Source organism: Crinia signifera, chromosome 1 (assembly GCF_055691185.1).
Source record: "Crinia signifera chromosome 1, ASM5569118v1, whole genome shotgun sequence".
Classification (NCBI taxonomy): domain Eukaryota; kingdom Metazoa; phylum Chordata; class Amphibia; order Anura; family Myobatrachidae; genus Crinia; species Crinia signifera.
In genome coordinates this window covers 152,664,345-152,687,081 of record NC_139217.1, presented here as the reverse complement: position 1 = coordinate 152,687,081, position 22,737 = coordinate 152,664,345, and the positions used below count along the sequence as shown (strand labels likewise).

The 22,737-nt window shown below is 39.9% G+C and overlaps 1 protein-coding gene across 1 annotated transcript; it reads right to left on the bottom strand.

Moving 5' to 3' along the window:
* Nucleotides 1–765: 765 nt before the first annotated feature.
* Nucleotides 766–21,580, bottom strand: LOC146062678 (albumin-like). The gene is made up of 15 exons (XM_083174747.1): nucleotides 21,425–21,580; nucleotides 20,554–20,617; nucleotides 19,851–19,983; nucleotides 16,868–17,073; nucleotides 16,533–16,665; nucleotides 13,217–13,314; nucleotides 12,121–12,250; nucleotides 10,851–11,065; nucleotides 9,064–9,196; nucleotides 8,854–8,951; nucleotides 6,736–6,874; nucleotides 5,744–5,967; nucleotides 4,416–4,548; nucleotides 3,146–3,200; nucleotides 766–894 (listed from the first exon to the last, which is right to left on the bottom strand). Exons 1-14 carry the CDS (start codon nucleotides 21,501–21,503, stop codon nucleotides 3,156–3,158), a joined length of 1,830 nt encoding a protein of 609 aa, XP_083030873.1. The 5' UTR covers nucleotides 21,504–21,580; the 3' UTR covers nucleotides 766–894; nucleotides 3,146–3,155.
* Between the last annotated feature and the right edge of the window lie 1,157 nt (nucleotides 21,581–22,737).

The following is a 22,737-nucleotide window of genomic DNA, read 5'->3' as shown; positions in this document are numbered from 1 at the left end:
CGGACCGCAAGTGTATTTCTCATGAATACACCTCCTCCATCTCAGGGAACCTCCCCCATCATTCGAATGCAGGACCGAGTGGCCAGGCAGCTCCCGCAACCTCTCCGTGCAAAAGCAGGGATCTGGGCGGGCAGCTGACATCCGGCAATGTCATATGTCCGCCCCCTACACGTGCGTCACGGCCGCATTACCATACGTACGCCCAGCGTTTGCATGGGAACGCCCATGAAACGCGGGGTGTAAACATATGGTAATGAGCCCAAACAGCCCTTCACACCCCTCTCCACCTCCTGTTCATAGTGTACACATTTTATGTGGAATGTGGCCGTGCGTCCCGCTCGCACATGCGCAGAGACGCCTCTGCACATGCGCAGACACAAAACATCGGCGGCACGAACGCACGCGGATATTACCGCACCAACCAGAATAAGGGCCTATGTTACTATGGGCCAGATTCTCTAAGCTTCAAAAGTGATAAAATAGAGAGTGATAAACAGCCAGCTAATCTCTGGTTATCTTGTGGGCAACTTCTTCGCTTGTCCTCTTTAGAAAGTTTGCTAGAGTTATTCTTCTTCTATATGTTTTAGTTAAGGATTGGATAATTGGGAATGTAAGTAAATACTAGTTGACTGAATTAATTACTGAAAAATATAATGTAGTTTGTCATATTAAACTGAAAATGTTAGTAGTTGTAATATAATGGCTATACATAATAATATCCCAATAATTATGTATCAGTGCAATAAAGCAAGCTAGACACAGAGGTAATTTAATTCACAAGAGCTTTATTTAATGCTGTAAAATGATTTCAGCTTGGAAACTTTTCTCTTTGCAACTTCAACAGTTGGATATAAATTAATTGAAGTTCTTGATCTTTCACAGTGAAGTAGTAATCTGCATAAAGAAAGGAAATACTGATTATGTACTGCAGAAAAATAGGAAATGCAGCAAAATATGAAAGACACAAAGAGCCAGATGCACCAAGCTTCAAAAAGTGATACAGGCGAGAGTGATAAACAACCAGCCAATCAGCTCCTAACTGGCACTTTATCACTTTCTGAAGCTTGATGCATCTGACCCATAGTCACATCTATGCAGAGGTGCCGATTTATGTTTTTGCTGGCGGGTGCTCAGGCCTGTTGAAAGGCTCAACAAGCAAATACAGTGGCCCGGCATTGGGACTCTGGAGTTACAGGCACGTGGGTGCTCCTTAATTCCTGTGGGTGCTCGGGCCCTTGAGAACACACAGAATCGGCACCTATGCATCTGTGAATCTTACTCCACACATGTAGAAATGAATGCATTGCCCATTTGAAACAATCAGGCGATGCCCTTTTTCTACAGCCCTTTTAAAAATTAAAGTAAATGTGTGGTTCAGTTTATAATTACATTGCCCAACACCTCATGTTCTACATGATTATCTTTAGAACATATTACATAAATGTTGCCTAGTATATCTACTAAATTAATGTGTCACAGTTATTTTATAAACGTAAAAACATTACTACATTCCAAGAAATCTGTGTTCATTTGTATTTATCTAGTGTATATTAATTAAAAGATAGAGGTAGTATTTAAGATTGGCACTCTGGAGAACATGCAAGCACTTGCTAAATACTAATTTTACAAATATATTTTTACATTGTATCATTGCTCTTAAAGTAATAATCCTAATTACTGTTTGGTTTAAAGAAATGGAATGATTGTTTCTGGGTATGTAACAACAGGATATTAGCACACTATTTTAAAGGGGTGTACACACGGAGAACTTTTAACAGGAGATTTTGACCAGATAGTCAAAATCTCCTAGAAAGTTAGCCAAAATCTCACTATTTTTCTCCTGCTTAGTCAATATTGTCATGCAGAGATTGCTTAGCATAGATTGACTGTGCAGGTAAGGCAATGTTGACTAGATCATGGACTATCATTACTTAGACAAAATTGCTTAGTCAAAATCTCCAGGGCATCTAGTCAAAATATTTGTCAAAATTTGCTTTGTCAAAATTGTCCATTAGCCAATATCTCACCATGTGGTTAGACCATGTCAAAGAAGAGAGGTTCTTCAACATCTTTATTGCATTCAGTTATATCAATAGAAAATATTGAGCATTATATACTGAAAAAGTTTAAAATTGAATATATGAATAGGGTTTGACTGGCCCATAGGGGTACAGTGGAAATCCCTGCTGGGCCCTACTTCATGGGGGCCACACTACTTTCTCCATTGTTAGTTTCAGATAGTGCACTCAAATTACACATTGTTACTGTGTTAGGTGATCAGTTACATGGTCTCTAAAGGCTGTCCAAGTATTGATGGGGCCTAATCTCACATAATGGTAAATGGCCACACCCCTTAAGAATGGACCCCTACCACTGCATTCCCCCGTCCGACCCTTTATGCTCCAGTCCAACACTGTATGTGAAAAAAAACACAGAACCTAATAAACCATCACTTTTCATTTCTGTAGCGCAAGTAATGGTACCCATACTAGGGAGGCCAATCGCGGGCCATTTTTTTGCAATCCTGGGATTCGATATAGAAAAACTCTCAATTCTGGGATTCCGACATTAGCATTCTATCGCCATGCCTTGCAGGGAACTGCTGTGCAGCAGTCCTTAAGCGGGCTGGCATAGCTATGCAGCATGACCTCTATCATCATGCAACACAGCCACACAATCTGGTTGTTGGGCAGCGCTGCTAGTGCTCTGCACTGCCTGGAAAAAATAAATTGAATTTGTGTACACAAGTTGTGTATTTTCATCTCCATCTCTGATAAAAACATGTGATCTATTAGGGGGGGTTTATGGGTACTGCCCATAATGTATAGAAATAATAAAGATTTAAAGTAATGCTGTGTACACACTTGTACAATCTGCATGAGATCCAGATGAGATTTTGACTATATAGCCAAAATCTCATCTGGATCTCATGCAGATTGTATGGGTTTTATCCCTTGCGATCCAGATGCGATCTCTATGCGCTCTCCCGTATCGCAGCCAGAAAGTCTTGGCTGCATAGACTATATAGTGCAGATCTGCACTATATAGTCTAAATTGTATGCAGATAGTCTAAATTGTATATATTGTATGCAGATTGTCTAAATTGTAATATAGTCTCTAAATTGTACAAGTGTGAGTGTTTTACCTTTTCTCTCTTAATGTCCAATCTCTGCCTTCACATGTGCCAAGAGTATTGGTTTCTAAAAAATAATAATATAAAACATTCATCAAAATAAATTATAAAAAACATTTCTTTAGATAGAGACACATTTGCATGGGGTTTACTATAGTGGGTGTACTGGGTACCATTTCTATGGGATCCCAAGGTCTCAGGTGTCCTGGACCTCAGTTATACAGTTGGGTCTGTTCTCTTGACTGGCCTGAATTGTGTGACATTACATTTTCAGTGAGATGTGAGTGTATGAAATGTTATAATGGTAAGGGGGCACAGTAGTAGTGTTGCATTATTTGAACTGGAGGCCATTGTAACGTGTTATAGTCTGATTTGCTCAATATAATATAGAGGGCACAATAATGTTGCAGAAATAGAATGGGTCAATGTAATGTGTATGAAATAAAGGCTTTATGAACTCGGGCACTGTACTATCTCGCCTCTAAAGTGGCACAGTATGAGCAGAGGCCACTGTTATGTGGCATAATATGAACTGGGAAAACTGTCACAGTATGAATGCGGTGTATTGTGTGGCCTAATGTGTACTGACAGCCCTACAATATGAATGTAAACTAGGGAACTACAATGGTTTATAAAATAATCTAGGGTACTACTATGGTAAAATAAAATGAACTAGGGAACTATTATGGGGCATAAAATAATAACTGATGCATAGAGGTGTTTCTCACGGATCATTGCATTATGTTGCTATGGGGCCCATAGAGTTCTGTTTATGTCCATGCATCGCATACTTGCCTACTTTTGAAAACTAGTTTCAGGGAGATTATAGTTGGTAGTAGAATTTTGCACGGTGACCCATTGAGGGGGCATGTCATGCTCCACCCAAAGGGTGTGTCTAGTTATATATATGGAGAGATTGTGAAAAGAGATTGTGACTGTGGCACCTAGAATTTTGGTGTGTACTGCTACATCTGAGAGGAATCTATTAAAATGACTTACAGTATATCCAAATGTAGATGAGCCCCAAAGCAATAAGTAAGAGATACTATACTTGGTAAAGTGCTGGGAAATGGTGCTGATGATTCAATGTAAATGTATCTAGCGCTCATTCCTTTTTTCCCTAAACATGTAACAGAGTAATGTGGGCTAGGTGTAATGAGGGAGATTGCTAGACTAATGAGGGAGAGAGGGAGATTGCTGTTATTTCAGGGAGTCTCCTGCAGAATGCAGGAGGGTAGGCAAGTATGATGCATCGGTTCACATGATTTACAGCATCACTTACCTCTATGTCAAAGCATATCTTGTGATCAGCTGCTGCACAGCATTTCTGTGTTACTTTGGTGAACTCATTGATGAGTTCTGCCAGTTTTTCATGTGATAAGTCTGTCTTCTGTTTCACAAGGTGGGCAAGCAATCTGTAAATAAACAATTTCAGATTAAGTTTCAGCAAAGACCTGTTTTGCAACTTTACAATATTGAACTGTGCAGGATAATTTAATATTGCATTGAAAAGGAATGGACAGGCATAAAGATTCTGTAAGAAAAAAATGGTATACTTGAACAAGAGGGGGAATTCAATTGTTGCCAAATGGGACAATTGTCGTTGCTGTGGTGTTTCGATGGCAGCAACAGCAGCCTGATCTGCCCCCTTCCCCCCTTTATCTTATAAAAGCAATGCAGACTGCAGAAATGATTCATTTACACTTTTACAGTGTCAATTCATTAACATTTACCCCTGTGAGTCTAATGATTCAGAGCAGCCCCCAATGCGAATGAGTTGAGTGATTCCTGAAAACTAAGGCGCATAGTGTGTATGCATTTATAGAAGCATCAACAATATTACAGAGTCAAGAGAATATTAACAGAGGAGTAGGAGGACATGTTCGCCCTGGCCCCCTTCTCTCTAGCAGTCAGCACATTAGAGTCTGAGCACTAGGGGCAGAGTGCATGTCTCTCTGGGAAAATAGCATGGTAGTCATTTTCTCAAAGATTTGCTTACTACACGTGTGCAAAACATTGGGAAAAAGGCCAACCTGCCATTTCCCCAGTGGTTTGTAGAGAGGTGCTGTCACCAAAGGGGAACTCCAGAGAGGTGAGTATTATAAATGGATGCAGGATGTATGGTGTGGACCGGGCCCCTGGAATCAGGGACCCTTGTGCGTCACACATACTGCACCTATTATAGATATGCCACTGTACAATGTACTGTATATAGATGCTGAAAGTGGGCATCTCAGTGATTTAAGTTACAGAATAACTTTTATAAAGCATATTATTTTGTAACACTAAAACCATGTAAATGTGTCCAAATACAATGAAATTGTGTCATAACACTGAACCCCACATTGTATCTTCCATTCAGCTTTAGACAATAACAGAGAATATTGGAAGAAGTATTTAATATTTGGGTGGAGATGTATCAAGCCATCTAAAGTGGACAAGTAGAGAAGTTGCCCATATAATCAACCAACATCTATCTAGCTATCCTTTTTTTATAACAATCCTTTATAACAATTAGAAACTATTTGGTTGCCATAGGCAACTTCAACACCTGTCCTCTTAAGGTTTCAACTGACATTTAGCTCTGCACTAAACATTTCCAGCTCTTACATCTTTTTCTTGGTTTGCTGATCTGCCTCTGTATCTTCACATATGTCTGCGCCAACATCAAAAGTATGTTCATCCAGTGCTGGAGGATGGTAGGATGTGTCTGGGCCAAGTCCAGTGAAGCACGGTCTTCTTTCAGAATATGAGTCCTTGCAACAGTGAGCTACGTGATCATTGGTAGGTGTGTGTTCCTGTCTTTCACACATTTCACCCAGCAATAAATCTAGCTGCATGGCAAAACAAACAGAAGAGAAAGGAAGTTATATTATACATAGTGAGTGGCGCTATGATCAGTGCCAGATTACCAAATAGGAATCAAAATAATATTGATTTGATCTGGAAAGAAAAAGACAATCACGCTTTCTTAAATTGTTTAGAAAAAAGAAATCAACTCAAAGAATTGAAAACTTTACATTAAAGACTACAGAACCATAGGCATCAGATTCACATTACTTTCCAGATGGTAGACTGTTAGGGGGTAAATGAACTAAGATGCGAGTTATATTGGAGATGGGATGTTGCCCACAGCAACCAATCATTATCTTTTGGAAGGTGCTAATTAAATAAGTAGAATCTGATCCCATCTTTAATAGAACTCCCATCTTTGTAAATTTACCTCTTGGTTGGTAAAATGAAAAACTTATTAGAAGATAATTTGATAGTGGGGACCCACATTTCAACTGCCTACCACTGGCTATGACTATTGTATACAGATTATAATTGTATTTTAATTTAATCAGAGGTTGCAACAGTTGTGGATCACAAACTAGCAAAATATTTATCCTACAAGGAAAGTACTATCACTACTCACTGCACTGACACCAAATGCTGCACAGACCAGTGAAGTTGCTACATATATTTTTGATCTGTCCAACATGTAAAGTCAGCACTGTGATCAGTAAATGTCTAAACCCCGGCTAGTGGACTCCAAGTCTAAATAATCTCCAAAATGTTTAACCTAGAATATAGGAAATCAGGTAAGGAAACAAACTCACTTTTTCCTCAGCGCAAGGTATTCTACGGTCCTCGGGTAGTGCACAACACTTGGCTCCAATTTTTGTCATTTTACCTGTGATCTCAAGTATTGTTTCGTCTTTCAGCTGTGGTATTTTCGCTGTATAGCTATAAATCAGACTGAAATAAAGGAAATCCTATTCAAGTCTTTCAAATAGGTATGTGTGGAAAAAGTCCATGTTCCCTTTAACTAGTAACTAGGGTGTAACTAAGGCGGTGTGGCTGGGGCCACCACACAGGGCAGTATTCAATGACAAAGTTCTCCGTGCATGGAGAGCGTTTTATTTCGCTCTCCATGCACTCTCTGTGTTCCGGAGGGCTCGCTGCCACTCCTGCTCCCTCTATTCAATGTGGTTAAGACTCGCCGCCACTCGCCGGGGGATGGAGCATCCAGATTATAGTCTCCCTGGCTGCTCCAGAGGAATGTGGAGATGAGGGGGGCTCTCCGAGACCCAGGCAGCACAGGCTGCCCCCCCCCTATAGCCAGCGGGGGACCCAGTATTCACTGCACCCGATCGTGCATATTAACGATCGGGTGCAGTGAATATATGAATATCTAATGAGCGGCTCGAGCGCTCTGGCCCCCTGCTGGCTGCACTGTGTAAAAAAAAAAAAAAAAATTAAAAAAAATATATTTTTTTTATTAAATATATATTCATGTGCTATAAGCACATGAATAAAAATAACATGCCCACAGAAAAAAAAAACCTGATTTTTTTACACCAAAATTAAAAAAAAAACCTTTTAGTTTAAAAGTTCACATTCCAGCTCTCCATCAAAAGATGGAGAATTTCTACACGGAGAGAGACGGCGAAAATCACTTAGAAAGACGGAGAATATTTCACATTGAATAGGGTGGTTCACTTTTGGAGAGCAAAATGCTCCGTCCAAGGCGAACAAAGCACAAGTTCTCCACAAAACACGGAGAACTTTTCTCATTGAATACTGCCCACAGAGTGCAAAACAACCTGGGAGCAGATCTGGCTGCCATGATCTTCATTTGCTGGGTTCCTGCTGCAATATTGTTACCAGCAGTGCACTTGACTCCTTTCCTGCAGTCTCTCACACAGGGCCTGATTCTGGTTCACTTGCAAAAGCAAATTATCTCACGAATGGACAAAACCATTTGCACTGCAGGTGGGGCAGATGCAAAATGTGCAGAGAGAGTTACATAAGGGTGTTATATTGTATCTCTGTAGGGTAAATACTAGTTGATTTATTTTCACACGGAAATATATAGATTCCAGTTTGAAGTACAAACCACACCCAAATCTAACACTCTCTGCACATGAATTTGCTTTTGCAAGTGAATCAGAATCAGGCCCACAGTGAGCAGCCAGCAGCACATGCAACAGAGTGCCTTCAAGTGAAGTGGAAAAAGAGGATAGTGTATAATATAAGAAATCAATGTGGAAGCAATGTCTATCTTGACAGACAATAGGTCAACACCAAAGGGTTAACATGCACAAGGTCGGCATTGACAAAAGGTCGGAAATGACAGAAGGTTGACATAAGCAAAAAGTCAACATGGCCATGATATACACATGGGGTGAAATGTAATAGGATGAGAGATTCAGAAAGTGAGAGATTTGGTAAGAAATCTACAGTTGTTTTTTTTTTAAAGCGGCAATCATTTACACTGCATAATCCAACTGGTTTTGCAGTGTAAATGATTGCCACTTTAAAAAAACTGGAGATTTCTTACCAAATCTCTCACTTTCTGAATCTCTCATCCTATTACATTTCACCCCTGTAGTCCACTCCCACAATGCAACTGTAATTAAACTCCTGATTATTCAGGGGACCCCCTGGTACCTGTGCCTTACCCATGACCAGCCGGAGGAAAGTAAGTGTGATGCACTATACACAGTGACTGCAGGTATTCATACCTAGTACCGGTGGGGTTTTACAGAATTCCTAAATGTTCACGGGCCAGTTTGACATTCCGGTATAGGTTACATAAAGTAATGTACTGTTACACAATACATACAGCGCTCTACCAAAAAACAATATCTAATGATAGTCAATTAAAATCTTTCCAATCATAGCAGCGTGCACATACTCCCAAATACAGAGCTATGACTTCAGGAAGAACTTACTAAAGCTGGAATCCATAAGCACCCTTCTTCTCAAAGAGATCACAGTTTGCCTTTTCTAAAGCATGGACCTTCGTGATTGCAGCTTCCAGCAATTGTGGCTGCAGAAAACGAGAAATATAATTGCTATGAACATGAACAGCTTCATTACATATATATTATTCAATTATTACATTAACGTTCTTCTTGTAGGTATTGTGCCTGTAGACATACCGCAGTTTTGACACACTCAACAGGGTGCTCAGTTACACAGCACTTATCCAGCAGTCCATGATATCCTTTAGCAACTCGTAGAACTGATTGTACGGATAAATCAGGATGCCTTCTTGCAAATTCATAGGTGAAGCTGTGAAATTGGAAATATTACAATATGCTGAAAACAGCAGTGGCAGAAAGTCTAATAAACTTTAAATATCATAAGAATTATTCAATAGATAGAAAAGTAATTTTAATTACTTTAGCAAGTGTGGGGAGCACCAGCACATACACATTCACATAAGTTAAGGGTAAATGTATTATATCCACCCATACCTTGAGGGTATGATGCTTCCTGCTTCACTTCTTTACTGCGCCAAAATGTAGGGACACCTCAAATGTGAAGTGAAAATACTGCCTCTGGCGATCACTGCCGGTTCTGTGCACCTAGTGCTGATGCGCTGTGTCTCATCACCTGGCTGTCTTAATCAGCATGCATGAGATCTCTTGTGCAGTCTGGAGTCAGCAGCTACCACAGTCAGGGACAGTGCTCTGCCTGCTGAAGTGTAAGGGCACTGGTTTAGGTGGCTGCTGACTCCTGGCTGCACCGAAGATCTTGCGATGCTTGCTAGATCTCGTGCATGCCCAGTGAGTGGCCAGGGGTGAGACACAGTGCATCAGCACTAGGTTAATGTGCTGTGAGGGCTTGACATGGATCGCTGGCTGGGGGGAGAATTAACTCCCCCACTTTTGGCATCCAAGATGTTCCTACATCTTGACCCTGTTGCTTCCTGCTTCGACTCCCTAGAGTCAAAGCAGGAAGCGTTATATCTGCATGAATCTGCCCCAAAGTACTAACTAGCTAGCTTCTAATTGTCAGTTTATAGGCTGTGTTGATTGGTTGATACGTTATTTCCAGCTTTGATGTAATGTAAGTACAGTATGTTTTAGATGACATGACAAGAGGGATCCTACAAAACAAGTTGTTGAGGTTCATTGATAAAAACAAAATATTGTGGTGCTAGGTGTGGTACAAATGGTCAACACTTAGGTCCCTAAACAGTGTCTAGGTCAACTCAAGAGGGTCGACATGGCAAACATATCTACACTAACAAAAGGTTGACACAGAAATGGTCCACACATGAAAAGTTTAACATGATGTTTTTTTTTACATTTTTTGGGTGTCAATTTGTACATTTCAGCACGTGTACCCCCATTTAGCACTTCACGCACCGTGCTTCAGGCCATGCTTTACACTTGCAATCATAGTTCATGTGGATGGCAAAGTATCCAATTGAAAGAAAACTCATATAAACCTTTTCACGTGGTGACCAATACCATGTTGACCTTTTGCTTGTGTCGACCATGGTGTCCAATAGGGTTGACCCATTGGCTGTCTACCTAATACATGTCGACTCATAATCTGGATACTATGGAACTTCCTTTATTTTACTTATGCACGCCACACACATACAGTATAGAATTTGCCTAAATAAGCACAAGTCACTTGTACCATACTATCATGAAGTACATTGTATTGCTCCATGCACACAATGCAACTAGGGTTAGGTTTCAAATTTGATTTTGACTATATAGTCAAAATTGAATTGAAATCGAATAGACATCAAATGATTTCCAGTCGCATTCGATGCTGATTCAATCCCAATGCACGGCCCCGTGGCATCGAAATCAAATAGAAAAATAGACTGTGCAGGCAACACTACATAGTACAGATCTGTACTATATACTGCACCATGCAATTCGATCACAAATAGAAAACAGCTGTATCAAAAAAGTTGACTTACTGGGCCAGGAATGCGTCTTTTTTTTCTGCATAATGTTGGCACACATGTTCATCTTCTACAAACTCTGTCAGCTCCTTGGGCAGGTCTGATGGAACCTCACCATTAGGTAGGGCCAGAATGCAGCCTGTACGCTCAATAAGAGGCTTCTCACAACAAGCATTCAGTTCGCTTGATAGCTTTTCATGTTGGTCACAAGTATGTTGGGTGACTTCCATCTGTTAACAAAGAGACATTTACATGTAAAATGTTATATTTGTCATATAATGTTATATGCACTTACTCTGAAACTGAGCTTAGAACCATAAAAAAATATTTTAAACCTTCTTTTAAGAGACATTTCTTCATCAAAATGAAAGTATTCAATGGGTATGTATAATAATGACATCCAGTTACTATTTCTCTGGAAAAATAGGTCCAGGAACTCAGGGCCTGTTGTGGGTCGATGAAATAATAGAAAAAAATATATACAGATATATACAATTTGTATTCCTAACGAAAATTTTGTTGTGTAATTGAAACATTGAAAACCTCTACTTGTCTGCAAGTAAATTTTTGAAACCCGGGGAGTGCCACCTCATCTATCCATATTGACGGATCTCAGTGTGGGCCAGAAGCACTAAGCTTCAAAAGTGAAAAAATGTGAGTGATAAACAGCCAGCCAATCAGCTCCTACCTGCCATGTCACAGACTGTGTTTGAAAAATATCAGGCAGGAGCTGATTGGCTGGTTGTTTATCATTCTCCATTTTATCACTTTTGAAGCTTAAGGCCCCCATACATTAGTCCGACTTGTCCTAGGGACAAGTCGTACCGGATTTCCCCTGCAGCTCCCCGGGAGGGGGACACACAATTAGGCACTTGATGTGCCAAGCTTTGCATATGATAAATCGCATGCGAGCTGCAGGGGGAGAGCCAGGTGGGGGACGCTGGGGAGCTGCAGGGAAGAGTCGGGCAGGGTGAGCTGACAAATAGTCAGCAGGCGGGGGACGCCGGTGAGCCGGGCATGGGAAGAGGCTGGCAGGGGCAGTGGGGCAACGGACACATAGGCAGCGGGCAGGGGGATGCCGGCGAACCGGCGAGGGGAATGGGTCACGAGCTGAGCAGGAAGATCAGGGAGCCACAGCTGCAAGGAAGAAAAACCCCAATACAAATGAATGGGCAGCCAGTGATTGGCTGAGAGCTCTCTCAGCCAATCAGCAATTGGCTGAAAGACCTCTCAGCCACTCATTATCTATTTTTATTTCATCATGAAACAAAGGCAGAGTTCTTACCCTCTCAATCATACATTCTACCATGTCACCATGACAACAGTCCTTTTTCAAATGTACAATTTCATTGGTAAGTTTCTGTACATCTTCAAATTTAGCAGCAGGATATTTCTGGACAATTTTTACTAGTGTGCTGGAAATAAAGGAAGAGAGTGATAATTGGTTAATTGATACAGCTCAAAACACAAGATTGTTTGAATAGGTTGGGATCCCCAGCACTGAGAATGCCGACAGCCATGATCCCCACTAGTTTAAGTATACTAACCTTCCCCCCTCCCTTTCCCTTCCCCTCTCTCCATAGCCTACACCTAACCTACCCTCCCACAACCAAACCCTAACCCTACTCCCCACAACCCAACCTACCCCTGATACTTTTGTTTGGAATGACATCTGTCAGGATTCCGGTGTTGGTATACTAACAGGTGTTGGACTCCGTTGACAGTTTTCCAGCTGCTAGCATCCTGAGCAATGAGATGCCAACTACATCCCATTTTACTTTTCTGCATATATTCAGGGCTGACTCTACCATTAGGTAGCTTTATGCAGATGACTAGGCCAGGATTAAGGGGCGCCACTGAGGCTACCTATCACAAATTTAAGAATGTCTATGAGAAGACATCCTTGTTGTACTTAATGCAGGTTGTTGCTCTGGAACCTCTGAGATGCCACCACCACACTTTATTTATTGAGGGGCTGGAATGTGTGTATTGGTGTCATTATGGGATGGGGACAGTAGCTTTGCATAGGGTATGAGAAGCCTTACACCGGCTCTGCCTATATTAAAACGGTATAGATTCATCCAGGGGCTTTTTAAGAGAGGAGGAGGCCCTTGTGCATCATCTTCGCTCATGCACTTATGCAATTTTAATATACAAATTACTTTATCTTTATGGTCTCCTATGCATTCAACACTGGTCTCTGGGTACAGATGTATTCAAGGAAGAGTTGTTTGTCATGTACTGGCAAGGAAATATTGTAAGCAACATTCATCTGCTCATATAAAGAAATTACTAAAAGGGTTTTCATTTATTGAGAAAGTTGTATGATAATTTACATGGAAAAAGGTACTGGAATATTACAGTAAATTGTCAATGCTTACTAGGCCTGCGTGACTCTTTCTGGAAAATTGTCAATAATCCGGCATGTTTGCTTCTGTACGCTTTCAATATAATGTGTTGCCTTATAAACATCTAACATCTACAAAAGAAAAAAAACATCAACATTGTAGAATTAATAAATATTCATTTAAAAATAATTCATTTATAAATAACTCTACAATATCAAGTACAAAATGGATATCATCATAAAATGACACAAATTAGCACTTCAGATAATTGCAAGTAAATAAATATTATTAATGGAAACTATCTGTTTTAAAGAATGCCCCTCAGTACAGCGCTGTTGGTATAAGACTTCATCCTGTTCCACTGGTGCCTCTAAATTTAAAGATTTATAATTGGAACGCTAGTTAATTATTGCATACTGTAACGTGACCACCTTTTTAACTAAACTCATTTGAGCATACAAATGTGGTTGGTTTAGCAATGAAGGTAAAATACATAGGGGAGGTATACAAAGCTGATCGCTGTTGTGCGAACTCACAAGGTGGTTGATTATTGACCAGCATGCATACAGATTGTAGCATGCATGCACAAGGCCAAGAAGTGAATGAGAATCCGTGATTCCTTTTTTTTACAATCCCCTTGCATCTTGACTGACAGGAAGCCACTGTTTGGGGGTGGGGTGTCTGGAAAAATGCAGGCGTGCCCAAGTGTTTTAAAGAGGGTGTGTGACGTCAGCTCTGGCCTTGATCAGCCTGTTTCTGTCACAGAGTTGTGGAAGGTTTAATCGCACAGACTGGGGAAATATTTGATGGTGAGTGAGTTGCATATGGATTTGCAGCTGGCCGGCGATTAGCAATTTTTCAGCAAGTCATTTGCAGACTTGCGCAGGGCAGTCTGGGTAACGACCATCTGATCGCAGGCCTCTGCAAAGTCGCACAGCAGCGATGAGGCCCATAATCAGTTAAGTTGGGTAGACACTGGGACTATATGCCAACCAGGGGATAAGCGGACGTGTTGGATCCTGAGTACACATTGAGCAATGTAATGAAGGTTGGAGCAACATATTACATCTTCCTTTATGACACCTGCTGCAGTTGTTAGCATTATCGCCCGGTGTGCTGTCCAGCTGGGTCGACCGGACAACTTTACTATCGACCGTGGGCACCCACATAACGGGCATACACAATGAGTGGTATGCCTGATACAAATATCATTTTATTTACCTGGCTTTACACTAAATAGTTGGTAGACATTGCACTAAAACGGTTACCAAATTTTTACCATATCCTTTTATTTCCTTATTCTGAAAATACTACGGGATCGAGTCAATTAGGTGTGATGCCACCATTTCTCTACATTGTCTTGTACCCCACAGACTTGTGCAAGACAATTAGTGATAAACACAATTATCATTTTTGCAGATGTTTTCGGCTTTAAAGTAAAACTTAAGTGAATTACAAGAAAATATTTCAAATTGACACATTAACAACAAAGTTTCATTTATCTGCAGTATCCGGTGTCCATATCATGTGATCTGCTACATTGAATCCTGCGTGGATTTTATATTCTTTATGTTTTATTAAGTGGTGTGCTGGTGCTATCTGCACTCAGTATGTATGAGACGTATATTGTAATATGACTTTTGGGAAGAAATCTCCCCTTGTGATAGTCGCTGGTTAAAAAATGTTTTATTTCAATTTACTTTTAAATTTAAATATCCTAATATAATTTTGCAACAAAGTATACTCTATTTAGCAGCAGGCTAAATGGTGTGATTGTGATCTCACACCTATTCAGGTGTCGGGTGCACTTACGTGTACCTCACCTGTACTCCAAAAGATTTGAACAAAAAAGTCTGCGCTTATAAAAAACCAGGTGCATGTATGACTGAATTGACGCTCACCACTTAATTGTACATAAATGTATTTATTGCTAAGAATATATCAAATTAAAAATTAAAATTTAAAATTTTGGTACTTATGTAGTATCTGGGCTGCCGATTTTTTGATTGTATGCCTTAAGTTAAGGCATACAATCAGATGCGATGCGATGCGATTCGATATCGCATCGCATCGCATCGCATGCGACCATCGGATGCGATGACCCGATTTTTCCATAGGAATCAATGTTAAAATGGACTGAGTCCATGTTAACATGGAATTCAATGGGAAAAAGGGGTCCTTTTCATACCCCTACTATCCAAGTGGGCATGGAGTTGGATATAAACCTGTGGCGAGCGTAGCGAGCCACCGAGCCCGAAGCGTGGCGAGCGAAGCGAGCCGCGCGAGGGGACGGTATTCGTCCCCTCGCGGGGCTCGCTTCGCTCGCCACGCTTCGGGCTCGGTGGCTCGCTACGCTCGCCACAGGTTTATATCCAACTCCATGCCCACTTGGATAGTAGGGGTATGAAAATGACCCCTTTTTCCCATTGAATTCCATGTTAAAATGAACTCAGTCCATTTTAACATTGATTCCTATGGAAAAATCGGGTCATCGCATTGCATCGCATCCAATGGTCGCATGCGATGCGATGCGATGTGCCCAATCCGACCCGATTTAGAAATCGGCAGCCCAGATACTACATAAGTACCTAAATTTTAAATTTAAAATAAATTTAAATTTTTAATTTGATATATTCTTATCAATAAATACATTTATGTACAATTTAGTATATTGTAATATGCCTGGGTGATAGTTTTGCAGATAAGTTACAGAGATGCTGCCCGCAGTGCTAATACAGCATATCTGCATCAGTAGGGCAAACATTTGACATTAGTAATTGCCAATTTCATCAATGTGCAAGAGACAAAACCAGATTAGTACAGAATGCACCAGTGTTACAGTTATCCTACCATAGATCAATATAACTACATACTATGTATATTAGCGATATGTCCACTTTATGAACAATATGTGAGGTTAGATTTTAGAGACAAAAAGACTTTGGGCCAGATGTATCAAGCTTCAAAAAGTGATCAAATGGAGGGTGATAAACAGCCAGCCAATCAGCTCATAACTGCAATGTTACAGGTTGGGTTTGAAAAATGACAGATCAGGAGCTGATTGGCTTGTTGTTATCAGTCTCCTTTTTTCACTTTTTGAAACTTAATACATCTGGCCCTTTGGGGTTAACTTACTAGCGTTGGGTTCTAAAAGCTTCCAATCGTGTTTATGCTCCAAATTTCAAAGGACAATGATTTTTCCTAGTAAACCAGGTTAGTTAAAGCATTGCCCTTTTTTTAATTTTGGGCATAACATTTTTGGAATCTTAGTAAATAAACATCTATGTACAGTAATATTTCATTTTCTGCTATCAATTTAAGTTAAATTGAATAGATTTCTAGACCATACCCGATCTTGAAAACATTTTGGCTTGTCTTCGGCTACACAGCATTCAGCGACAATTTTACTATATTGCATAGCGAGTCCCATGATTGCTGGTGGGTACATATCTGGGTGTCTCCTTGAAATTTCATATAAATTGCTAAAAAAATATAAATGAAAGACTTACTTAAGGGTAAATTATTATTGGTTGATGCTTCTATCATTTTCCAAAATTTATTTAAACAGGTACCATAAATAAAATCCCTTTTCCTCCAGAAATAAGCCCCATCGTTGACTTCACATACATATAGCAAATGAATGACATTATTGCATTTTTCCCGTAGATGATGAATATTACTTACTGCTCATAGACATGCATTGGATTTTCTTTCTGCTCCTTACAGGCTAATGGAATATCATCTAGATGATATGGAGGTATTTTGGTATCTCTGTGCTCATCAAAGCACTTATATCTCTCTGGATCGTGCTTGGCACAACAGTCTTTGGTCCATGGATAACTCTGATCTAGGTCTGGGATTTTGCAAATATGGTCATAAAGCAGAGTTATCTGCAAAAAATGAAATAATATAGTTAAATTCTGGCAATAGACAGGCCTGTTATATATATTATCTTTTCTATACTGTCTTATACTCCTCTTGTGTTGTGTCTTAATATACAGTAGTATTTAAGCTCCATAGCACAAAAGTGTATCTGAGCAAATAGGGTGTACCGGGATTGGTTGTAAGTATCCCTTGATCAGCTATGGGTAGTCTTTTTTGGTCACGTATGTTCCATGCACTCAGGCCCCTCATAACTTCACACAGTCTCTCCACCTGCTACTAGCCATCCAGCAATTAGCATTAACTGTTTGGCTGCAGGCCGGTAGAGAATGTTTAGGCCGGTAGAGCTCTGATTTTGTGTAATTTACAATCAGAGCAACCGGTCAACAATCTCTACTAGCATCACAAGAAACTCCAGCAAACCCCTGCTCGAAGGCCCCTAGCATTGTGGAGCCCTAGGGCAGCTGCCCAGTAAGACCATACATTAGGATGGCTCTGGCTGTGGTGAGCTTTATTACAAGTTTATGTGCCCCTTTAAGAGGCAGCTGATGCTTGGTGAGAAGACAGGACAGATACACATCAGAGGATCTGGGATGGGGCTGATAGCAAGCATGATGATGAAACACTGTGACTGTAGGTAAAAATATTGTTATCTTTGGGGTAAATTGAGGAGAGTTTTATTGAAGATGGGATGTTGACCATAGAAACCAATCCGATTCTATGAATTATCTTATACGGTACTAAAAAAATAAGAAGTACAATCTGATTGGTTGCTATGGGCAACACCCCATCTTTAATAGAACTCCCACCTTAGTAGAGGTACCCCTTTGTGACTCATTAATAGCCTATCAATAATGAAAATACATTTTACAGGGTTTTCTTTTTGTACAAGTATCCATAGTTCTCATGCATAATGATACAATTAACTACAATGATCTTGTTTTCCTTAGTTTGTTTTGCTACAACTACAAAAAGTGAATTATTAATAATAATAATAATAATTAAGAATTCAAACATACTTCTATGTAATAAATGAATGATCATACTAATGCTTGAATGCTAATAGTTGCTTTAACTAAGTGTGATTTATAGACGATATACAAAAAATATGTATGTATTCTTATTTTTAAGCAACTTATGTTGTGTTAGATATAATTTATGGTGTATAAAACTTTAATTCCAGAGCAAAAATGTATCTACAGTATATTATAAACTTGAAAATTTGCACCAGGGCTCTGGGAGGTAAATTTATACCTCTTTATAGGTGTATAATAAACGTATATCTATTGAAAATCAGTTCATTTGTTTCTTCATCCCCACAGGCAAACGCTATATACACTGCATTTTTGACTATAAGCTCTCATGCGCAGGGCCCTCATCCCTTCCCCGCTACCTACGATGGCACCTTTTCCTATCCGCATATCTACCCTGCTACCACCTTTGGTTCTGCCCTCCCAGCTACTTATCTGAGTATTATGACTACTGATACTGCAATGTTTATGAACGACCTCTATGTCCTGCAATTATCTGTACTGTAATAGGGCCTACACACATGCCGATATGAAGGCATTTTCTAAGACTTTGCTTAGTTTGGCATCCTATTGAATAGGATGAGAGAATCAGAAAGTGAGAGATTTGGTAAGAAATCTCCAGTTTTTTTAAAGCGGCAATTACACTGCTAAATCAAACTGGTTTTGCAGTGTAAATGATTGCCGCTTTAAAAAAACCTGGAGATTTCTTACCAAATTTCCTGAATCTATTAAATTTCACCCATTATGTTTAAAATAATCTAAAATAATGCCAATAGAAACGCCATTTCTACATGTTTGGCATGAAAACACATGGATGAGATGCCGGCAGGCAGTGGTGATGCCAAAATCGGCATCCCAATAAAGAAAATCTCAACAGGGGTCCGACAGGATACTTAGCTTCCCATTGCCTTCATCTAACCCTCCCATCTTACAGCCTATCCATCCTCATACTCCACTGCCCTGCCTAACTGTAACCCCCCTGCCCACAGCCTAGCCTAACCCTTCCTGCTAAGTGCCTAAGGAGCTGCCGATCCGTTCACAGACCATAAAAACAGCCACTAATTGGATACCGTGATATTGATCATCTGTCATTAATCCCAATATCTGGCTGTTTGTCACCAGAAGTGGCTTTGGGAATAATAGATTTTCATGGCAGCTTTTATGTTAGATAATGCAGGACTAAGCATTGCTTTGTTATATCTTTCCTCACAAAGACTCAAATAGGGCCTACACACATACCGATATCAAGGCACTTTCTAAGCGAAAAGTTTGGCAAAGTCGTTTAGCAAATGCCCCTACATCTGTGTGTGTAGGGGCTATAGCGACAGCAATGCACGTCCCCATGCGTCGCTGTAGCTGGCCGAGATTGATGAGCAGTGTCCATCAATCTCGGCATAGCCAGTGTTCTCTCACCAGAGAACACTGGCGCTGTCCGCTCGCTCAGCACACAGAGCTGCCTGCTCGCTCTGTGTGTGGGCTGTCAGCGCTGTGTGCTGAGCGATAGTGGTGCAGCAGTGCCCTACCTAGCATAGCTAGGTCGCCCTACACACATCGCTATGTGTGTAGGGCCCAAAAGACTTGTCTTACAGTTGTATACATTATTTTCTGAAAGAAGAAAAAGTGTACAGTAACTGCTCAAATCTTCTCAGGAATAATTGATATTCTACTGAGTTATGTTCTTGTGCTTATAATAAGGTCAATTTGACATTTCTGTATAAAAATTGAATTTAATTTGAACACAAATTAAATCATACCACAGGCTTTTTGCAGTCTTCCTCATCCTTATGGTCTACACAGTGCTTAGCAAATTTAATGAGCTCAGCCTCCACTTTATTATGTTGTTCAAGTGTGCAACTCTGTAAGTTCTGTGAAAGAATGATCAACGTTCTGCAAAATAACAGAATATAATTGAAAAGGTTAGGGATGCTATATGTATCCTATTCAAATGATTACTACTTACTGTAACACTTTAATACATTGCCTTTAGTATATGTTAATATGTAACAGCTGTCTGGTTCCCAAAACTGAAAGGTTAGTTCTTGCAGTATATTTATCATCACTATTATATTCATTGTGTACTTTTAATGTTCTTTATGTCTTTTTATATATATGTGTGTGTGTGTGTGTGTGTGTGTGTGTGTGTGTGTGTGTGTGTGTGTGTAGTTGAGACCCTGACAACCATAGGACAAAAAAATACAGTAATTGGTTGACTGTTTCCTTTGGGAACAATGAATGGTTATTTCATTTGACCACTGGAGGCCAATCAGACCTTTGTTGCCACAGTCAAACTTGTCAGTCAAATAATAGCTAATGTGTGATTTGTTTCTGAGATTTTAATATAGATTTGCATCCTTAGCATCTTTTGATGCAACCTTTTGAAAACCTGGACGTAATTAAATTGTTGATCTGTGCAAAATAATAAAACTATCAATATACTATTTTGATAAAAGTACTTACATATGACCAAGGTTAGCCTCTCCTACTACAGTGAGAATGTCAGCAAGGTGGCGGGAATGATGCTCTATAAAAATAGGATAAAGTAGAGGGAATAAATCTAGTGCTGAGTCTGAGAAAGAAATATTACAGATACAATTCTTATAAAAGTTACCATATGCGTTTCTCTGCCACTGTTATTGTTTTCAAAATTCTAATAAGCTACCGGTATGTATCATGTACTAGTGAAGCCTTACCAAGGTATCTATACTAAGAGGTGCCAACCACTACTTGGTAGTAGTTAGTGCACTGTTAGCATCAGTATTAGCAAATAACCCTTGCTGTCTAGATTTCTCCCCTTGTAAATGCTTGTTTTATAGTACAGAAAGGCAAAGACCAGTTTGATGGGGGTCCTCAACAAAATAGTGTAAAATAGTACATTTTAACTTAAAAAAAAGAGATGCTCTATTCTGATTGGTTCAATAACATTTTTAAACTGTCATCAAGTTTTCAAATATCTCTACTTTTGACAGATGTATTAGTTTTTTATTTGTCATGTTATTTGAGGCATTAAATCAGGCATGTCCAAACTATGGCCCTCCAGCTGTTGAGAAACTACACATCCCAGCATGCCTTGCCATAGTTTTAGCATTCCCTAATAGCAAAACTGTGGCAAGGCATGATGAGACTTGTAGGGCCATAGTTTGGACATGGCTGCATTAAATAGAAATAAAAGAAATAAAGAAAAATACTTTATGCCTCTCTGTTTCCATTCTTCCTCCATCCTCTATTCAGAGATGTCAATAGGGATAAAGAGACATGAAAGGTTTACAGCTACTGCTTCCAACACAATTACATGAATGAATGTTATCCTAGATTGTTTTGCTTCTCTTACCTTCATCTCGCTTTTGCAGATGTCTTGACTCAGTAAGAGTGGAGCAGAGGAACAGACAAATCAGAATGACCCACTTCATGGCTGTAGGTGTTTTGGGGAGGACCTCTTGGGAGCCTACAGAAGGTAAGAAAATCCAGTGAATTTATATGAGTTTTCTGCATCACAGTTAGTAATAATTAACCAGTCTATTTTTTATAATTAATTAATATTTACCTTGCCGTTAAATGGAGGGATGGCAAAACACATTTGTTTAATCAATGTAAATGATCTTAGTGCTGGCGATGATCTCATTGAAAGTCCTTGAAAGTCCTTGTGTATCAGATAGGATTTTACAGATGAGTCTTTGGTAATTAGGCTATGAACAAAAGGTTAAGCAAAGTGATCCTTGATATGTCAGCATTATAGTCTGTGTTCCTAGTCTGAACAGTTTCCAAATGCATGCATAGGTCAAACAGTGAAAAACTAAACTACTGTATTATGTTGGTTTTGCTGTGTATATTATTATCACACACAATGGGGGACATTTACTAAGGACGAATGGCAACAGGTGCCCGTATTCGTAGCTATTCGTAGCTATATACGGTGGTAAATTCCAAATTTCCGAATTTACAAAGGATATATACATATATTCATTAGCATTTCAAAAATATGAATGAATACAGCATCGAAAGAATATGAATTTTACATTTATTGGAATGGTGAATCTAAATTTACTATAGGGCCGTATGCTATTTAAAGCCGGTAATTGTCCCAAAAATACGCCTGGAAAATACTCCTAATTTTTCAGGCATATTTGGCTGAAGCCTGCATGGATCAGACAGATCTGTGCAGGCTTTTATGTGTAATAAAATAGAAAAAATGATTCAAGCAATTATCAGCCGTGGGCTCATTGAGCCTTGTCCTGGTTGCAGAAATACAGGAGGAACAAAGTTGACCCCCCCCCCCCATAATTCCACAATTTACCCCAATAGTTTATTATTCTATTTTTTACACAGTTATGGCCCACCACCCAGGGGCACTGGGGACAGCTCCCAGACAACTTTATTGTGGGGAAGGGGGGGGGGGGGGGGTCCCACTTCCCTAGGTTCCTGGCCTGGGCTGACCAGTCACGGGTTAATGCTGTGGCCGGGGGAACTTCTATAAAAAGTATCCCTCGGCTGTGGCATTAGCCTGCTGGCTGGTTTTTAAAATATGGAGGACCCCTACTCTGTTTGTCCCTCATATTCTGAGAACCAGGACCGGGTCATGAGCCTGGTGCTATAGAAATACAGGGAGTCCATCCTTTTTTTCTCCCTGTATTCCTGTAACCAGGA

Bases quoted from the DNA above. Each gene is read 5' to 3' on its own strand.
- LOC146062678 (XM_083174747.1), bottom strand. From the start codon at position 21,503: ATGAAGTGGGTCATTCTGATTTGTCTGTTCCTCTGCTCCACTCTTACT. The intron at 20,618-21,424 runs GTAAGAGAAGCA...CTATTTTTATAG, and splicing joins TCTGCAAAAGCGAGATGAAG to AGCATCATTCCCGCCACCTT. The intron at 11,066-12,120 runs GTAAGAACTCTG...CTTTGTTAACAG, and splicing joins TAGAATGTATGATTGAGAGG to ATGGAAGTCACCCAACATAC.